The following is a 19,153-nucleotide window of genomic DNA, read 5'->3' as shown; positions in this document are numbered from 1 at the left end:
GAGAGATCAAAATATAGTACAGAATTTAAAAATTTAAAGTATGGGTCACAAAAGGTAGTACAAAATTAAGAGTTAGGACAAGGAAAGAATACATTAAATTTGGAGATTAATTCGTTTGAAAAAGAGAGGGATTTCACGAAAATACTTTGAAAGGATGGATGGCCGAGCAGGTAAAGCGCGTAAAATATGCGATATGGTAGAGCACAGGTAAGGAACTTTGACGGCAGCGCGGCGTGGCGTGCAGGTTGCGTCTCGGTGAAAACGCGGCGCGGCGCCGGATTTTTGTGCGTCATAAAATACGGCCGGAGTGAAATAAGTAGATACTAATTTATCGGCTGTTCTTCGGAATATTCCTCGAGCTGAAATAAACATGAGTTATGACCGAGAGCGGGGCTAATTACTTCCGAGTACAGGGGTTGCGGCAGGAACAAGTCTGCGGGGTTGCTGCGTCGCGAGCCTGGCGGAGTTCGCTCGCGCGAGCGCACCTGCCTCGCTCGACCACTGTGCGTCGCGCCGATTTGATTCACCGGTTAATTTACGTGAATTTCAATTACCGCACCAATGACGATGCAATCTTTCGGGTGTCTACGGAGTAAAGGTCTCACATGTACACATTTAGAAATTTTCCGTGTTTGCGGTTGCGTTGGGTAAGTTGTTTTTTGGTTAGGTCAATGAAGAAACCTGATGTAATTATGAAGAACCTACCTCTAAATTTGAACTTGATATCCTGTTTACCGGTAGGCGAAAGAACAGCTGAAACAGAGAAACAAATAAAGAATTAAACATGTGGCAAAATACGGACCATTAATTTAATCAGAGAAAATAATCCTGGTGCACAGCTGAATCAAATATTGTTATCCAGGAATTTGAATGATAATCTATCCGGATTTTGCATCCAAGTTCATGTTACTTATTGAATGAAGACAGTTAGTAGGTTCTGCGCGCACGTGCAAACCTACAGAAAATTATGATATAACTATGATATACGCACAAGTTCTAATCTTGGAAGATATTTTTAAGATATTTTTAAACTTATAATTATTAAAAAAAATATCGATCAATATGTTAACTGCTTCAGATTGACGACTAGGACACTAGTGCCCAGCTAAAATGTCTTAAATGCTCCTTTTTTATAAAAACCAATCGATTTTAAAGACGTGAAAAGATAAGGACTTCGGACTGATGGATGCTCAGTCGTTATGATCTTAAGCTTTAAATGGCCATCATCGAAAAAGGATCGATAAACAGGATGTTCGCAGGGAACGCCTTAATATCGATTCTTTACCATAGGTTTAAATGGTATAACAATCGATACATCGCAATTCACGCCACACCACTGATGACCATGCGGACTCTTTTTTCCTATAGCTAGAACGATGTGGATTGAGGGAAATAAGCTTTTCAGATGATCATTAAAAATCGAGAGATGTCCTCTTAGGTGCTTAAGAAGCCCGTTCTCCACAGCTAGCCAATTACTCCACATTAATTGAATAAATATTATTCAGGAGTCCTAATCGTCCATGTGATTTTTGAGTTACGTTAAATTCTAGTCCGAATGGAGGAGTTAGAAAATATTATAAGGTAAAATTTCCGAACTGCGTATCTCTGTTAGCGGCGTTGCAAACATCGTATCATCCTTCCGAATTTCAGTAAGAGACTATACTGACTGAACGCGAGCCCATAAAAACTACCGTTAATTTTCCTCTTTGTTGGATAACATTTTCTGAAAATTCAACGGAATGGTGCTGATCTGCCACCTTGGATCTATGATTCTTGAAAATAAAACTGAAAATTCGACTTTTACGTCGAAAAATACCACCTGCCACCAAGTTTTACAAAAACCTATGGAACAGGAGACGAGATAGCATTTTACGCCACATCCACCATCTTAGATGTTTTAATTGTAAAAATTTGAGTTGAATTCAAGATTCTTGTCAAAAAATGCCACCTGGCACCAAGTTTCACAAAAATTGATCGAACAGGTGCCGAATATTGTAAGATCAACGGGACTTTACAAACTGGTAAACGATACCAATCAATGCACGAACGTCAGTGCGCCTTCATTTTCGCCTGATACTGTGCAACACTCTTGTGCTGAAATAGTTGCTCAGAGCGCCTTCCACAGTATAGCCTCGGCTTCACGATTCCCGCTGAGACTGAACTCAAGCGTGAGCGCAGTTACACATTTTATCATCATCGACGGTGAGGTAAAAACATTCACTCCTCGATTTGCGACGTTGAAACTTTTTTCACTACTTATTTTATACAGCTGATTTTAAGCGAATGTGAACATTTTAAAATCTTTCATTATTTTTCTGAGATGTGACGAACATTTTTTTAAAGGTTTCATTCAAGTCTATTTGTGTGATTTCCTTAAAAAAAGGGCAAAGAGGAAGGGATGGGAACCTTCCAACGAACAAAAACGGATCCAAAATATTATAACCCTTGAAATAAACGGGCTCGGAGAGTTTATAAAGCGCCGAAACATACTAAATGACAATCAGTTTTTTAATTAGATTGTGTCCGTTTAAACTTAAAATGTAAAGATAGTAAACTTTGATTAAATAGACAAACGAGCAAAAATTTAAAACCGGGACGTTTTGTGTTATTATAACTTCATTTTCAACGGGCCAAAAAAGAAAATGAACCGATCGGGATAAAAGCAAGTTCAAGCTTGTGTCGAAAGCAAGAACTTACTATTTGTCTATTATCGGTCGAATACGTTGTTCATCATTTTATTGAACACCATTGAGCGTAAGAAGGTTTACCGTCTTGTGTTATTAGCCTTCAGTCGCTATAAGATTACACCATTCTGGAAGCTGACGTTATTATTAACGAATCATTTTTCCGCTGAACACTGCACGTGCAGCATACGCACTTGAAAGGGGGCAAAATTGGCGTAATCATCGCGCTAATTGTCGGAATCCGAGAAGCAAAGCGATAAGTTATTCCGTCGGTGGGGTGTGTTTTTGTCACTCGCGGTTGGAATCTGTACTCCTAATATCGAAGCCGCTGGTTATGCGGTCGTGGTTTCCGGAATGGTTACTGTTCATTTCTCAGCGGGCAGTTAGAAACTTTGATTAATGCTGAATTTTCACCTTTTGTGAAACATTTGCCCGTATTAATTGTATTTGAGCGATGAGGGTCAACAGCGATGCAGTTGGAGCCGTATTCTTAATCATTCCTTCAACAGCGCATTCTCTTAGAGGCGGGCTTCATATGATTTTATAATTGAGGGTTGTTGTTCAAGGGCGCATAAAAAGGACAATTTTTTGTAGTAATTGATTAAATACGACAGTTTCACTTTGGAAACAGATTTGTAGAGGGGCTTACAATGATTTCGCTGCAAATAAGTAAAAACAATGCAAAATAAAATATCGACGGTGAGACTACCATACCACCTGTCTCATTTGCGGTGTTCAAAAATCTCCGTTTCCATTTTATTTCTTTGAAGAAGAACAAATTAATTTCATTTCTCATAGTTTTTACCGAGTTTTTTTTTGCACACAGAAGAAAAATCTTGCAAGTTTTCAAGAGTTTACATTTTCCCATTGCAGTTTTTCATTTAAAATATAAAGTCACTGGAAAAAAAACACATTGGATCTAGAGTCCAGACTCTCAAAAACATCGACAAGAAAAAGTACTCTTGAATCAATCAGAATCTAGCTTAAATTGAAAACCAAGCCTCTTAATTTAAGCGGATTTCGTTTTGATTCAAGCAAAAATCCGATTGAATCAAGAGTATTTTTCTTGTCAATGTTTTCAAGAGTCTGGACTCTAGCCAATGTGTTTTTTTTCCAGTGTGCGTATGACAGGAGGTCTCCATCTAGGCTAAGATGACTGGGCCAAACAGAGATATGGTAACTGCATTGACCATGCTATCCCTATAAATGCACTCTATATGTAATCCCTTTGATGAATTGATGCCAAATATCGTTTAGAAAGGCTTCCAGTTACTTTCACCTATTTTCAAATGAATAATTTTCGCGGTCCTTTTCCCCAACTATTGCAGCGGACGAGTTCAAGAGATCATCAATTAGAGACTCCATAAAACATGCAAAGAATGATTTCCCCGTCAGTGTGGGTGAAAAGGCGAGTGAAAAATAAACCGGGTTGAAAACTGGGAAACAGAAATTAATCTTCAAGTCGCAGGACGATTTCAATCGATCTGCATAATGGATTCGCGCCCTGATTCATTTCGGGTGTTTGTTTTGAATCGGGAGATTAATGGAAACTTGCACCGGGTAAATGTCACGGAATGAAATAATAAAAAATAAAGGAAAAAGCCGAATGAATGAATGAATAAATAAAATAAATAAAAGCACTCTGTGTCACTCGAAAAGACCTTCGTGTCACACACGAAGCGGACATGATGTTGAATACCCGTGAATACGTTTTAAGGGAGTTAAGATGAAATGATAAATCATTTCCGACGTAGCGGTGACGTACAGTGGGAGTAGCGCCACTTATTTGGCGGAACATTTTTTACAACAGGTAGCGGGGGTTAAAACCATTCATCGCTCCCCCCTCACCCCCGTGCCGATCAAAATCATGTGGAAAAGTTTTTTCGTCGCTCAAACGTTATTTTTCGTTCCAAAAAGGGCGCACTGATTGAAAATTATATAGTTTTCACGTCCTGTCGGTCACGAAAAATGAAGGTCGTGGACCTGTAAAACTTCGATTTAACCGTATCAAGCTCTCTATTATTCGATGGTAAAACTCCTAAACCACATATCTCGTTTGCGGTTTTACCGTTAATCACTTGCGGTCAGTGGCGTGGCGTGAATTGCGATTTATCGATTGATCTGCCATTTAAACCTATCGTAAAGAATCGATTATTAAGGTGTTCGCTGCGAACGCCGTGTTTATCGATCCTTTTCCATAGGTTTAAATGGTATAGCGATCGATATATCGCAATTTACGACACGCCACTGCTTGCGGTTGGAATGCGAAGACGAACCGAAACGTAACCATCGTATAAGCTGAAAAAATATAGTCCAATGATCCTGTCCATGTGGTGGTGGAACACAGAGTGTAACGTAATCTCTGATTAATTCCAGATTTTCTCGATTTTCCCATCATTTCCGTGTCAATGTCAACGCAAACTGCACTAAAATCAGTTTGCACCTATGGTTAGTTCGTGTTTCAATGTCCATATCGACCGAAAGTAGAAGTATCCTAAGGGAGTGTTCAAAAAACACGTAACGCACTTTTTTGCCATTTTGACCCCCCCCCCCCCCCCCTTGCAACGATTTTGTGAGGTTGGTGCCCATCCTTCAGTACGTAAAAACGAAACGGCGTAACGCTCTCCTTAACCCCAGACCCCCTTCCTTCCGAGAGCGTTATGCAGTTTGAACCGCGTTATTAGCAGAAAGGAGCTTAACCACATCAGATGTTGAAAAATTTAATTGAGAAGTTTAATTATTTACATGAAAACGGCTGTGTGGATTATTGCGCACATTTTAATTAATTTTCTGCATAGTGCGAAGCAAATGCTTTACGTAAGAAAAATGCTTAAAAAATGTTTTATTCTTTACTTTAAGCAATGCTTTGAATGAAAAGAAAAGAAAATCCGCACAAACATTCTCTTGTATAAAACTAAATTGCCCAGTTAAATTTGGCAATAGCTGCCAGCTGGTATAACTTGGTTCCTTTCTGCTGAACACGGTTCATTTATGAACGTTCTCTAGGAACACGAACAATTTTTTCCAGTGTAGATCCATCGGCACGAACCACTGTGCGTAATTCCACGCTGGAAACGCACACGACTTGACCTAGTGAACGTCGGCGACGCGCGGCGCGGCGCGGTGGCGGCGACCGCAAAATGAGACAATTTCATGCAGAAAAAAAGGCTTCAAGAGCGCGAGCAGGGGCGGGGAGGAGAAGAATTTTAAACTTCCTGAATAATACACGCTGACTAAACATAAACGTGTAAGCTCCTCTTTCAAAGATTATATTTTATTCCGGTCGGTGACGATGAGTCGGGCGCCCGGGCGTGGGAGAGCCGCAACCCGCGGTGCAGCGTAAGCCCCGCCGGCCACGTGTTCCCGGGCTACTCGGAGCCCACGCTCAAACGCCCGTCCCGGGGACGCTCGAGCACAAGTCACATCAGGAGCAAGTAAGGATTATCATTACTTTAATTTACTGCTCGTGAAATTCGATCAAAGCTGACGGCTTTCCACTCTCAACCACCCCCGGAGTCTCTCGTGTTGCGTCCGTGCCCCTTAGCCCCCCCCTCCGACCCCCCGCCCCCGGTGAATGACTTCGGTACACAACTTGAGCTCTCGTGCCGTTATCATATCAACCGTTCTGCTACTCCGTCCCCCGCACAAATTCCACTCGCGAGTATTTATTTTCCATTTCGTCTTTTTCTTTCGCGAGAGAGCGTAACTGCATTTCGACGTTGCCTAAATTCTCTTCGTAAATCGCATTTTTACTGGGAAAATCTTACACATTTATTACAGAAAATTTCTTCAATTTTTCCCCGGATTCCATGCAGAAATAAGGAATATTTTGAATAAAAATTGCACAGGTGGGCTTTTGTAAAAAATTGAATTCTTTGGGTCAATTTTGCAACCTTGGAATGTAGTTACGTTCCTTCGTCTGGGGAACGACGATTTTTCCTAGCCGTGACCACGCGTACTTCTTCGTTTCTCAGATGGAAGAAGGTAACTACGTTTCAACGTTGCAAAATCTCCAATCGTGAGCTGTATTTTCACCATCTACTTTCGGGCATTTCTAATTGAAAATTTTGCTAATTTTCCCTCTGTTCAAGGCGAAACTTCAGATTTTTTGCAATGCATTCTGGGTATGATCGATTTCTATATGTATAATTTTCTAGTGCCACTTGACTCTGAAATCAATTACGCTCTGTTCCGAATATGAGTGCTTTTTTCCAACTTTACAAGGGTGGACTAATGCACTTATTATTAGCTTATCAATTGCCAGAATGAATCATCAAAAACTCGGCGGAAGCATGGAATTATGATTGAGTCATTCGGTTATTTGCACTGATTGATTTAGGTGAGTAGGGTGGCAATGCATTTCTTCCCTCTTCGAGTGCACCCGCCGTAAAACGCCGTATAAGCATTTGAATGTTGCCAACCTCGCTGCGGTAAAATATGTATTTTTTTGAAAAAAATAGTCAACGTATTCTCTTGAAATTTTCTTTGATTTTTCTATTGTGTTTGCACCGTATTCTGGAGCGGAAATTTTGAAACAACGCATTAGAAGTACGTTGCTTCGCACTTTGGCCATCGATCTACTAGTCTTGTTCCTCGAACACTCGAGAGCACTGGACCGGACGCACGCATTATCGGAGCCCCCCCCCCCCCCCCCCCCACGGCAGATGCGGTCCTCTTTTGACCCTGGAGCCGCAGTTCGCCCCCGCGGTGGATCCTCCGTGGGGTGCGCTGGTAATCTCGTCTCCGTGCTTATGGATTGTGACAATCGTCACCGGATAATTATCGAGATAATGCTCTGAATTTCACTGCGGTGTTCCGTCGGCCGCTTTGATCCGGGCTTAATTTAAACGAGTGACTTCGAATCGCATTAGAGTCAACCTGCAATTATGCACCACGGCGCGGTTGAGGGAAGTGGCATCCCGCGTCACGGGGAGGACACCACGCGCCAGGCATGAGGCATCCGTGCCAGAGTTGTAAATTCGTATATTTAAAGTCACTAGATTACCCTTTGGTCTAGGAAAAGTGTGAGCAATTTATTGCGAAAAATGCCAATACTGCGGGTGCAGCACCAGACTGCAGATGAAAACCTCGCATGAACCAGAGCGCACACACTGGAGGGTATGGACATGTCTGTAATTTTGGAGGTTAGGGCATGGAACTCTTAGGGCCCAAAAGGGCAGCCAACCTACGAATTCAAATTTTCCGGAATGATCTATTATTAAAGTGGGTGAGTTGCGCTATGCGCTGGTCACAGAATCGTGTTTTGATGCTTAATTCGTGTAGATTAGCTGAACATGATGAAATCTGACCAAACAGCAACTTCCAACGTTCAATATTAACAGAGATATTGCCTTTTGAAAAGTAGAATTTTTGACGTCATCCATCGCGGTAGTGACACCCTTGGTTTTTTCTACCTTGTTTTCATTAAAGTTTCACGGTTAACAAGCAGTGGAAATAATGTGCGTCACACCACTGATGAAACTAAGGTGGAAGAAACCAAGGGTGTCACTACCGCGGTAGATGACATCATAAACCGAATTTTACAAAGCGTGTTATCTCGGTTATTATTGAATTATTGAGCGTAGAAAGTTGCTGTTTTGACAGATCTTATTATTTTTAGCTGATCTCCAAGATTCGAGCATCAAAACATAGTTCTGCGACCAGCGCAACTGTACCATTGTTACGAACCGCTGTTTTCATAGCACGTTTTTTACTTTGTTTTTGCATGTATTTACTCATTTTTACCTTTTAGGTAAACACTTGAGGCGCGAAACACATCAAGGGGGCGTAGCCTCTAGTGCACTTTAAAACTTGAATCAAAAATCTACAGGTTGCACCAAGAGTAAGTTTAGAGATTGACTTTAAGTCCTAAATAAGCAACATTTGTAAACAGCATAAGATAGATCCCTGGACGGAGAAAATTGTTACCTCACGAAGTATTTGAAATGTATATTTTTGTAGATCAGCAATTTGATCCGAATAGAGGTCGGGATGCGTGCCGAATTCGACAAGAAACAACCGTACTAGCCGCACCGACACGGTGCGTTGCATTGCGCGCCGTTGAAACCTAACTCGAGCAACTATATCAACTCTCCAGAGATCATATTGCATACCTGCCGAAATGAAGGAGTTTTGAATGAACGCGGCTGTTACCCGTTGCCCGTTGCCGTAGTCTATTGTGAGCGTCGCGGTTATAAGCAACGACTAAGCACTCCAGGAAAGATAGATTTAGTGGTATTCAAATTACTATCGATGACTAAAGTGCAAAACCACGTATCTCCAACGCGGTGTTTCACGATTTCTACTCCGATTTTATTTTTTAACCAATTCAAAGTTTTAACACCATGAAGAAAACTTCAAATTCTGTTGAAGACTGTTGCGTATGCACCAAACTATATATCAGGCACATTAGCCCAAGATAAGAATTACGGGCTTATCATGTATTAAAACTGATAGACAAAGCAATAGACAAAAAGGACATAGGGAGTATGGAGCGATCCTATTGGTTAGAATGTGTGGTTCCTATAGACTAAGGGAGAGAATGATCTACTAAATGTCGGGTTCCTCGTGGGTTGCCGTTAGTTAGTCTATTACCTACTGCATCATTCAAACACAAACTGATTGCGGTAGACGCACTCGTGGTTAGTAGTTAGAGTTTTTTACCCAACGTGCGTTAAAAATTCAGCATAAAGATGTATTGAGATTTTCAGCTTTATGCTGAATTTTTAGCGCACGTTGGCTAAAAAACTCCACCTACTACTGCATTATTGTCCATTGCAACCGCACCCGCCCCCGCCAATAGAATCCCTCCATATCCCTTTTGTCTTCTTTGTCTATAGCCTTGTCTATCAATTTTAAAAATCGGCCTGCTGTTGTGAATGTGAACAAGAAATGAAAGTATTAGGCTGAAAAAAATGGTTATACTCACGGTAAACTTTGATTGCACCGTCGGTGTCGCCGAGGGAATTTTTCGAGACACATTTGTAGTTGCCGTAATCACTAGCCGACACGGACTTGACGATCAGTTTCATATGCGTCCTGTAGTCGGATTCAATTATCACGGGCTCGTATTTTTGACCTGAAACACGGAAATACACGGGGCTCATTCCACGTAATTTAATTACTCGCCATGTATGCACGGCTGATATGTGATAAATCACAAACGTCACTGCAGATCTGAAATGTGCGAAATCCCGCTCAGCCCCACGCTTCCGTCGCCCTTTGATCATCCCCCGTGAATTTCTCCAGCTTTTCCATTTTATTTAATTCTTCGCAAAGTGAAATTGCACTTATTTTTATTCATTTTATGCTCCGGCCCAATCCGGGAGTAATGTCAGGTTACGTGACAAAGTGACGATTTACTCTTCCGCCATTCCTCTTCATAGCTTGACATGCTTGTGCTTAATTTACTTCCGAAAATTTAAGAGACAATTTATAATCGTGGGCGTATTTTTTATAAATGGATCATATTTTGCAATGAGGAACCACTATTTTTGGCTCATTTTAGGAACTACATATACTTATGCCATTGGTTTCCATATGTAGAAAGGTGATTATACAGAAGAGCCAGAGATAGTGGTTCTTTATTGCAAAATGTAATTCAAATGCTCATGGATAAAAGATGTATGTTGTTGGATGATCTAGGCATCTCAAATTAATTGTAAAGTACCCCAATAAATTAGGTCACCAACCCAAATGTCGCGGTACTACCACAGTTAGGTATTTGGAAATGCCCATATCATCCAACAAATTGGGGTAGTATGACAACTTCAGGGGAAAACATTTAACGATTTTTTTTCTGTGCTGTTATCAAAAATATCAAACGTGATTATTTAAGTAAATAAAAATACTACTCAATTAGGCCTACCATCCCCAAGGGAATGAGCAGAATAAGAGGAAAATACACTACTGCTAAATAATGCTACTTATTCAAGGAGAAAAAACTTCATGCGTGGGACCCGAAGTTGAGGTCATACGGAAACTGAAGTTTCCGGATTACGCATTCGAAAACTTGAGGTCCAGCGACTAAAGTTTGGGTCAGACATCTGAGATACTTCGGTATGTACCGGAGTAATTCAGATTCGAAAACTTCAGAGATCCATTAAATGGCCTCTATACTTCGGGTCCCACGCACGAAGTTTTTTCTCCGTGTTAATTTCTCTCTCCTTTCTACGCTTAGTTGAGAATTGGTTCTATGCACTAGCCATCTCTATATTTGAAGGGGGGTTGGCAACAAAATGATTTTTTAATTTAATTTAATTTTACGTTCTCTTTGTTTTAAAGGCAAAGGACGACAGCTTTAATTTTAAATTCACGTTGGCGATCATAAGAATAAACCAAAATCTGAGAAGATTGTTGTAGGTTAAGGCTCCGGTGTTCGGTAGTGGTATGCTTCATATTGAAGCTTAATTTGGAGGCGCTCACACTCATAAAGCGAGGTAAAAGATTCTCTCAAAAAAGGGCGCAGAGAGTTTCAGAACCCAACGCAGAGTTCATTAAAATAATCAAATTAAAGATTTAACCTGAGGCTTTCATATAATTGTGTGGCCCACCCTTTTTCCAATGATTCACGTTAACGCCAGAAAAAAAGCAATTAGAAACAAAATCAAGAAGAATTAAGCCATGCCTCCTTTGTCACTTCACGAGGAGGGACACTGTCAAAAATCGAGTTTTTGTTAATAATTAATTACTCTTTGTTTCATCAGTCACAAATGTACACAAAATCATGAGTACCAACAAAGAATAAACCTTACATTGAGTTGAACAGAGTATTATTTTTTCATAATTCGTCCTTAAAATGAATTAGGAGTCTGCTGGTGGATTGCGATGTTTGGGGAACACAAGCTTTTTCGCAAAGCCCCCTTCCCCCCTCCTAAAAATTATTCCTTGGTAATGGACTAAAATTTATTCCTTGGAAGTCCAGTGGATTTAATGGCCTCATTCAATGTAACAATTCTGTAGGGAAAGGGACTGTCAGCACTCATACTGCGCCTATATGATAACCGGACCAAGTTCTATCAGAAAGGAACCAACCCAAATTTTCGAAAAAATTGAGTTAAGAATGTTTTTGAGTTCCTCTAGTTGTATATTTTCTTCTGCTAAAAGTTCAATGTCGAAAAAAAATATTAGTTTGTGAAAAGCGGGGTTACAGTTTACTTCCTGCATTGAGTCTTATGGAGGAATAAAATTTCAAACCTCTTTTTCTCAGTTTCAACTTGATGTAGTTTCTTTCCTTTCTGATAAGCTCGGTCCAATTCTCATCTCACAAAGTATCTTCATGGAGAGCGGTATAACAATTCGTAGGGCGACAAAGCGCAGCTCGGATTTTCTTTGATTTAACACTAAAACTTGCCGCGACAGACTATACGATTATTTCATTAAACAAGAAGAGCACTGATGAATTGCATTAATTTTCGAATGGGACTTGTTAGCCAAAAAGAGTGCCGCGTTGCGAAGGCGCACAGTGGAAATCTTCATGTGCTATGTTTGGCTTCGACACTAGATATGTCTGAAATATGGAACGCACAAGATATTGTGACATCATTGAATAGAAATCATATCGCACTGAGAAAAAAAGTACATCAGGAGATGGAAATGTCTTAAACATAATATTGTTAAACTTGCAGTGACCAATAGGTTATGAATTGATTATCTCGCATGTAAAACATGAACCAAATTAATAAAATCATCTCAATTTTCGATTGAGACGATTTTCAAAATTCCATGCATATTTCAATGAATGGAAATTAATCGGAATCATAATTCTTTAATGAGATTTTCGCTGAATTGCGACCGGAGATTTAACTGGAGGATGAAGGTTGAAGGATGGATACGTCGGGACATAATTTCTCTCGTAGTTCATTCACTCTCCCATATTTTCCCAACCAATTTATTTCGATCGTATTAAGAGCGACTCGCGGTCTTTAACCTTAGCCCCCGACCTTATGCCGCGTCTAATCAATATTCTTTTTTAAGACTTTCATAAGATACATTACTCTCAAAGGTGTATTTAACAATATTCCCTTTCTGTTCCCGTCTAGAGGTCTCTGACATACCGAGACGTACCCTCCGTACTCATCTCAGTGACTGAAAATACTGTTCCTACACCCGAAAGTTCTGTATCTATGAGCCCGGTGTGGGCGGTGTGACAATTGTGACATGAATGGGCCTGTTGCAAACTTCAGCTAGAGCATAAAGAGGGTTTTATTTATTTATTTATTTATTTATTTATTTATTTATTTAGAAAAATCACGCTGAGCACATCAGGGAAGTCTGAAATACACTCCTAACTTCACAATCTGCGTAAGAAGTATGAGTTTTTAAGCTATTCCCGCTTCAAAAACGATACTACAACACAGATGAACATTTCGTATGAGGAGTCGTATCATCCCTTGCGTACTAGGATGCTACACAATTTTCAATATGGCTGACGCTTCCACCCGCAAACCGCGAGGAATCACCTTAGTCTTTATCAACGCAAGTAAAATGTAAATATAAACACGCTGGTTGATAACATTTCGTCTGGTCGTGTGTGTTTTGGCGGGTTGGCATCGGCCATATTTAATATCGCGTAGTATCCTCGTGCGCATAAGGGTTAGATGAACGACTGCTCCTCTATAACTAAATGTCCATCTATACCGGATAAACATTTTTGAAGCGGATAACTTAAGAGAAATGACTCTTCTTTTTGCTTTACACGTAAAAAATAGTCAGTACTGATGACAGAACCTTCTGTTCACAGGTGACCTGCACTTTCTTTGCTATACTCACAGAACTTTTCTGTCGTTAGAACAGAACTTCGGTCGTGAGCACAGAGTCCTCTGTCCTCATAACGGAAACTTCTGTAGCTGTAACAAAGAAAAAGCAAGAGCCCTGTGAACAGAACTATATTTTTTCACTGTAGCTGAAGTTTGCAACAGGCTCATTCTTTCAGTCACGACTTCCAGATTTCGAGATTTTTCCGGAGCTCGTCTTCTTCCTTTTCTTTTACTTTTCAACGCCTTCAATTTTCGATTCGGGTCCACTGAGTGTCGAGAAAATCCACCAGCGACTGTCAAAACTTTGGATAGAAATGCCACGTGAGCTCGTTGGAGCTCCGTCGGAGCGTGGATACGGGAGGTGGGGGGGGGGGGGGGGGTGGGTTGCAGCGCGGGGACCAGTTGCTGCCATTGATTGAGCCATTGTCTGGTCTGTTATTTGCAAGCTTTTCAACCGGGAGGAAGTGTCGATTGTGGGTTTTTAAAATATGCACCCACTTGAGTCTGGCGCGAGCGTTGACCAGGAATACGTGAGTAAACCCGCTGTTTCTACTTAGAGGCCTTTGTGCATATTCAAAGCGTCGTAACTGAGTTATGAAGTGCTCGCTTCGTTATCGCCGTTACTTCTCATAATCTGCCGCTCGATTGTTGAACCGCTATCGAACGATGTTGATCGATATTTAGCATTGGGAAGATAGGGAGTTATCGATCGAGTCCATTCGATAACGATTAACGATTCGATGATCGACCCGTTGCTAGCACTATTGTCCTGTTTTCCGGTGAAAATCCCCCGAGGAAAGTTGCGTGGCCTGGGATAGAGAGTTCCAAGGGGTTTTTAGTCTGAAACGCCCCACCCCCGTGACCGAAAAATCTCACCCAAAAATTTAATTTTCGTGATTTTCAGAATATTTTTACCTAAAGGCCCCGGACAATCAGTTTTCGCCGAAGACTCCCAGTTAAAATTTCTGGCTACGCGACTGATGGACACCGATGTAATTCCACGAAACGAAATACTGCTCTTTACTTAGAAAAACTTTACAATAGAAAAAGTGGTTTCCAAAATATGTGGTCCTTAATCAGTAAAATGGTAGTTTTTATAGCTACACCGGTGATAGAAATTGTGGAGTCTTCAAAAGAAAAAAAAACTCGCTGTTTTCCTACATATACTGAATGGTGAAAAAATTATGTAAAATTTACGAAAAAAGATTTTACGAAGAAATTTTACGAATTACGAAGAAAGTTCTGAGACAAATCTCAACATCAAAATGAAAAGTGAGACTTATTGCCTATGACATTTTCGTCAGTAGGTATAATAATATGAAAAACAACAAACAACATAAGTATGATCGTGGTATCATGAATAACCTCCAAATATTTAGTGCGATCGTATTTAGTTAGCATATCGGAAATAAATGCCATAAGAACGCACAGAACTCTGTTTGGTGCTGTATTGGGAAACGAGAGCAAAATTTGAGATTTTTGCTTACATACTATAGGCATATTACTGTTGACATTTATCATTGGAAAATTATAGATTTTCACTTAGTGGATGTTATTCTCTTAAAATTTGCAAATTTTCCTCTAACATGGGACTTTCCCCAATCTTCTCCTCAATCCTTTCATCCGACGTGTTTTCTAAACAAAAATTATATATATACTGGAAGAAAGGCTCTAATTTATGAAATACACAGTTCTGAATCAATTTTCTGAGGTGATATCGATGTCCGAATAAGTAATTCACATTTTACGCATTAACAAATGGGAACTGAACACCAGTAAGCTTCCGATCTATTAAGGGTCATTTAAAGGAAGGAAAATCATAGACGGTAAATTATTGGTTTCAGCAAAAACGACGAGCGCCGTCGCTGCGTCATGGGAGTTCACTTGTTCGTGATAACAGCTCAAATGCACGTGTAAGTGCATGTTCTAAAGTATATTTACTAAACATGGCATGAACGGGAGGTACATTCCTATATTTACCTTCCTCCGCTGTTTTTTGACTGAGGATTCGTGTGTTTCAAATCGAACCAAGTGGCGCCTTTGAAGTTGTTTCCATATCATTATATACACATTCTCCTCGCTTTGTAAGAAAACATCGCGGTTATAAATTCATGAGGCGTAATACGATTATTCTACTCTCAGACCGTTTTTTTCTTGCTTTTTTTTAAGGTACCTACACCGTGCGATTTGTTGAGAAAACTAAAAGAATCATTGAAAAAAAAGAATCTTAAAGCTGCCAAGAAGTATAGTTTTTCTTGAATCAAGACTTTTGTTGCTTAATATAAACTATTCTGTTGCTTGGCCCTAGCATCGTTTCTCTTGTATCAAGAAAAATTCAGCTTAGATCAAGATGAAAAATTATTGGCGGCAAATGGGCCTGTTGCATGCAAGAGATGCAGCCGTGCGAATAGACTTTTCAGAGGTTAAATGACACGAAAATTACGATGGTCACATTAAAAAATTCTGAAATACACTCCTTACTGCGCAATTTGCGTTGTTAGGAACGCGCTTTTTCAAATTTCCCGCGTCTGGGGGCAGTTTTCTAACGGAAACAATTAACGGCAACTCGCGGCTATTTCCGGTCAACTAAAACTGACAACATAACCTAAAAATCGGAGCTCGTGATATCGTGAAATGAAATGTAGGAGGATTGCGTTGGATATTTAAAAGTTGATCGATTTGGTTAGCGCATAAAGCGTACATGGACCACTATAAGAGATCACGTTGGGTTTGTAAACAAACTGAAGGAAACAATAACAACAACAACAACGACTCGGCATCTTCCTGGAATCACCAAGCCCGCCGTTTGCTCGTTTCCGGTGATTAGAAAACTGCCCCCAGACGCGGGAAATTTGAAAAAGCGCGTTCCTAACAACGCAAATTGCGCAGTAAGGAGTGTATTTCAGACTTTTTTAATGTGACCAACGTAATTTTCGTGTCATTTAACCTTTAAAAAGTCTATTCGTGCGGCTGTATCTCTTGCATGCAACAGGCCCATTCAAGAATCATCATACTTGAGCCAATCACCTTTTTTTTCAGTGAATGACGTTGAAATTTCTCAAGAGTCAAATTTCTATCAAATAAAATATTCAAACTGAGGAACTAGGTAGTTAAAATGCACCTGCTTTAGTTTTAATAATCGCAAAAAAAGTATACGTATTTCTCTCTGAAACAACGAAATTAAGGCGCAGAGTATATTTTTCAGAGGAACTATTGTCTTCGAGTTTGGTTACGGTTTATTTTGTTTAATTGGTGTGTAATTTCACGATGATCCGATAATTCTGAGTCCAATGCGATGCGCATGGCGAAGGTAGCACTTAAAATAGCTTATTCTCAAAACAATGTTTTTTTAATTCAAATTTCTGATTTAACATATTTTTGTATTCTTTATGTCTTATAATGTCCTCAAGATATTCCTCGAATTGGTATAATTCCAAAAGCTATATTTGGAATCATTTGACACCAGTTTCCCTGCTCTTTAAACTCATCAAAATGAGAATATTCGAGGGGATTTTTTTTTTTTTTTTTTTTTTTTTTTTTTTTTTTTTTGCCAAAGCAATTTATTTGGAGTATGGAATTTTGCTGCAAGGAGCTGTTTCATTGATAAACGTGGTTTTTTTTCTCTTCTATGATGTAGGCTAAGTCTAAAAAGAAAGTCATTTTGAATTATTTTCCTTTTATTCATACTATGACTATAGATTTTTGCAAGAATTTATTAGAATAATGAGTCATTTTTTCAAGAATATTGAGTCATAATTTTGATTCTATATTAATTACGATTTGTCATGCCACTCAATTCAAATATTTTTTTGGAATAAAGCGTTTTGTCGTGGCGGAAAGAAATGCGGGTTTCACTGTTCGTCGTGCGCTCTGAGCATTTCCGTAGCTAAAATCACTCAAAACGAGGCATCAATAATTAACCTTTGACGGTAATCTATGAAATTTTCGACGAGAGCTATTTTAGGTTATTTTAAGCCAGGAATACATTAAGGTAATGCTTTGGTTCATATCACTTGAGCACATCAGAGGACAAATATAGGTAACAATACGGACTGGGAGAAGGGGAAAGACTAAATATTGACTTTTGAAGCAAGTACCGAATAAGAGGACAATGCACTTGATACGTAAACACACCCTTGAGCCACTCTCATCTTTAATGCCGGAGTCTATTGAACGATAGACATGTACATGCGAGCTTTCATTCTCTGCTTAAAGAATTTCCTCATTTCCGCATGGTGTCTTTACTTTTTCATATCCCCTCAACACAAGGAGAAAAAAACTTTGGTTACAAGGCCCAAATTTCGGCTCACATAGAATACCAATAAAGCCTCGAGCTCAGATAATCGAAGTTGTTGGTAAAAAATGTGTCTCGATATGGCTAGAGAAATATTTGGTATTCTGAAACGATTTTCAGGTCCCATAACCGAAAAGTAAGGTCACGTGAAACAAATTATTTAGTGTTCGACTTAGACCGGAACTTTCTTTATAGTGTACGTGTATTATTCTTAAAATTGAAACAAGGAGCCCTTTGTTCATTTCAAACTACCGAAAAACGCAAAAATCTATAGATTTTAGATACTTTTGATGTAATTTCGTCAAGCAAAGCTTAACATTTTTGCATACGTGATTTCAATTGTATTGAAAATGCTAGAAACTGAGTATATTCAGTCTCGAAATAACTGTAGGAAATGCCAGAAACTTCCCAGTTTGAAAACATAGTGTTATCATTCAAGTTATCGATTCACGTACTTACAGATTTTTAATATTCAGTCAATTGTTCAGAAAAGTTCAAAGAAGATTCCTTACGATTAGACTTCACAAAAAATAAGATTCCTAATTCTAAATCCATAACTCTTATATTTTCGCTCTGAAATATTGTGATTTGCTGTGACCGTTGTGAGAATTTTTTGGGGAACTTAAAGGCATTGATGCTTTGGCCCTCACAGCAGGTATTTTGAATAACGACTATACATAACTCCGTAGAAGCATCGAAAGGGAATTGACAAATGATCAGTTTCGTCAAGTTTTAGAGGTATACCGGCATGCTCACACGTTTACTATACACAAAGGGACATTTTTTATGTTGTAGGTGAAAAAACTTCTAAGTTTTTTTTTAAAGGAAAAAAAAACACTTAACAATAATTTGGCTCGTTGTACAACACACACAATAATTCAGTTTATTTCCGAGGGTTTTCTCCGAGAATGTCCTCGGATATCGATCTTCATTCCCGATCTTGAGGCCTAATGTATTTACGTTTTGAATGAAGCACTCCATCTTTGTCAGGGCGGAAGGAGGGGTCGAGGATTTGTCAAGTTGTAATATTCGCCAACAAAGGGTAATGCACTCGGTGGATTGTAACACAAGTTGCCGAGCACCCTCCGTTGTCCATCCCTCATAAGCTGAATGGGCCATCATCGAGGAGAGAGCCAGCTGATGGATGCCTCATAACAGCCTCTGTTCTCTCCCCGTCTCGGCCTTAACATACTCTTTTCGGCGCCCTGAGGTGTGCTCCCGGCCGCTGCACGTGACCTCGCGTGATTGATTAGAATAAGCCCCGGTTCGGATCATATTCTATGCTGGGTGACTCCTCTACGATGAGATATGGTTCAAGACGATCGATGACGTCCCTTAATAAAATAACGATCGATTTTTGAGTTGAATCAGTGAGAACGAAAACTCACCAACTCGAAAAAATGAAAATAATCAAGATA

The 19,153-nt window shown here is 39.7% G+C and overlaps 1 protein-coding gene across 1 annotated transcript in view; it reads right to left on the bottom strand.

Moving 5' to 3' along the window:
• LOC109040710 (protein amalgam) overlaps positions 1 to 19,153 on the bottom strand; it is a 156,306-nt gene that overhangs the window by 12,471 nt on the left and 124,682 nt on the right. Inside the window, exons 7-8 of the mRNA XM_019056718.2 lie at positions 9,613 to 9,762; positions 706 to 753 (exon numbers count right to left, since the gene is read on the bottom strand). Coding sequence (XP_018912263.2) covers positions 706 to 753; positions 9,613 to 9,762 — 198 coding nt within the window. The remainder of the gene's footprint in view (positions 1 to 705; positions 754 to 9,612; positions 9,763 to 19,153) is intronic.

Source organism: Bemisia tabaci, chromosome 5 (assembly GCF_918797505.1).
Source record: "Bemisia tabaci chromosome 5, PGI_BMITA_v3".
NCBI classification, from domain to species: domain Eukaryota; kingdom Metazoa; phylum Arthropoda; class Insecta; order Hemiptera; family Aleyrodidae; genus Bemisia; species Bemisia tabaci.
This window is presented reverse-complemented; position numbering and strand designations above follow the sequence as displayed.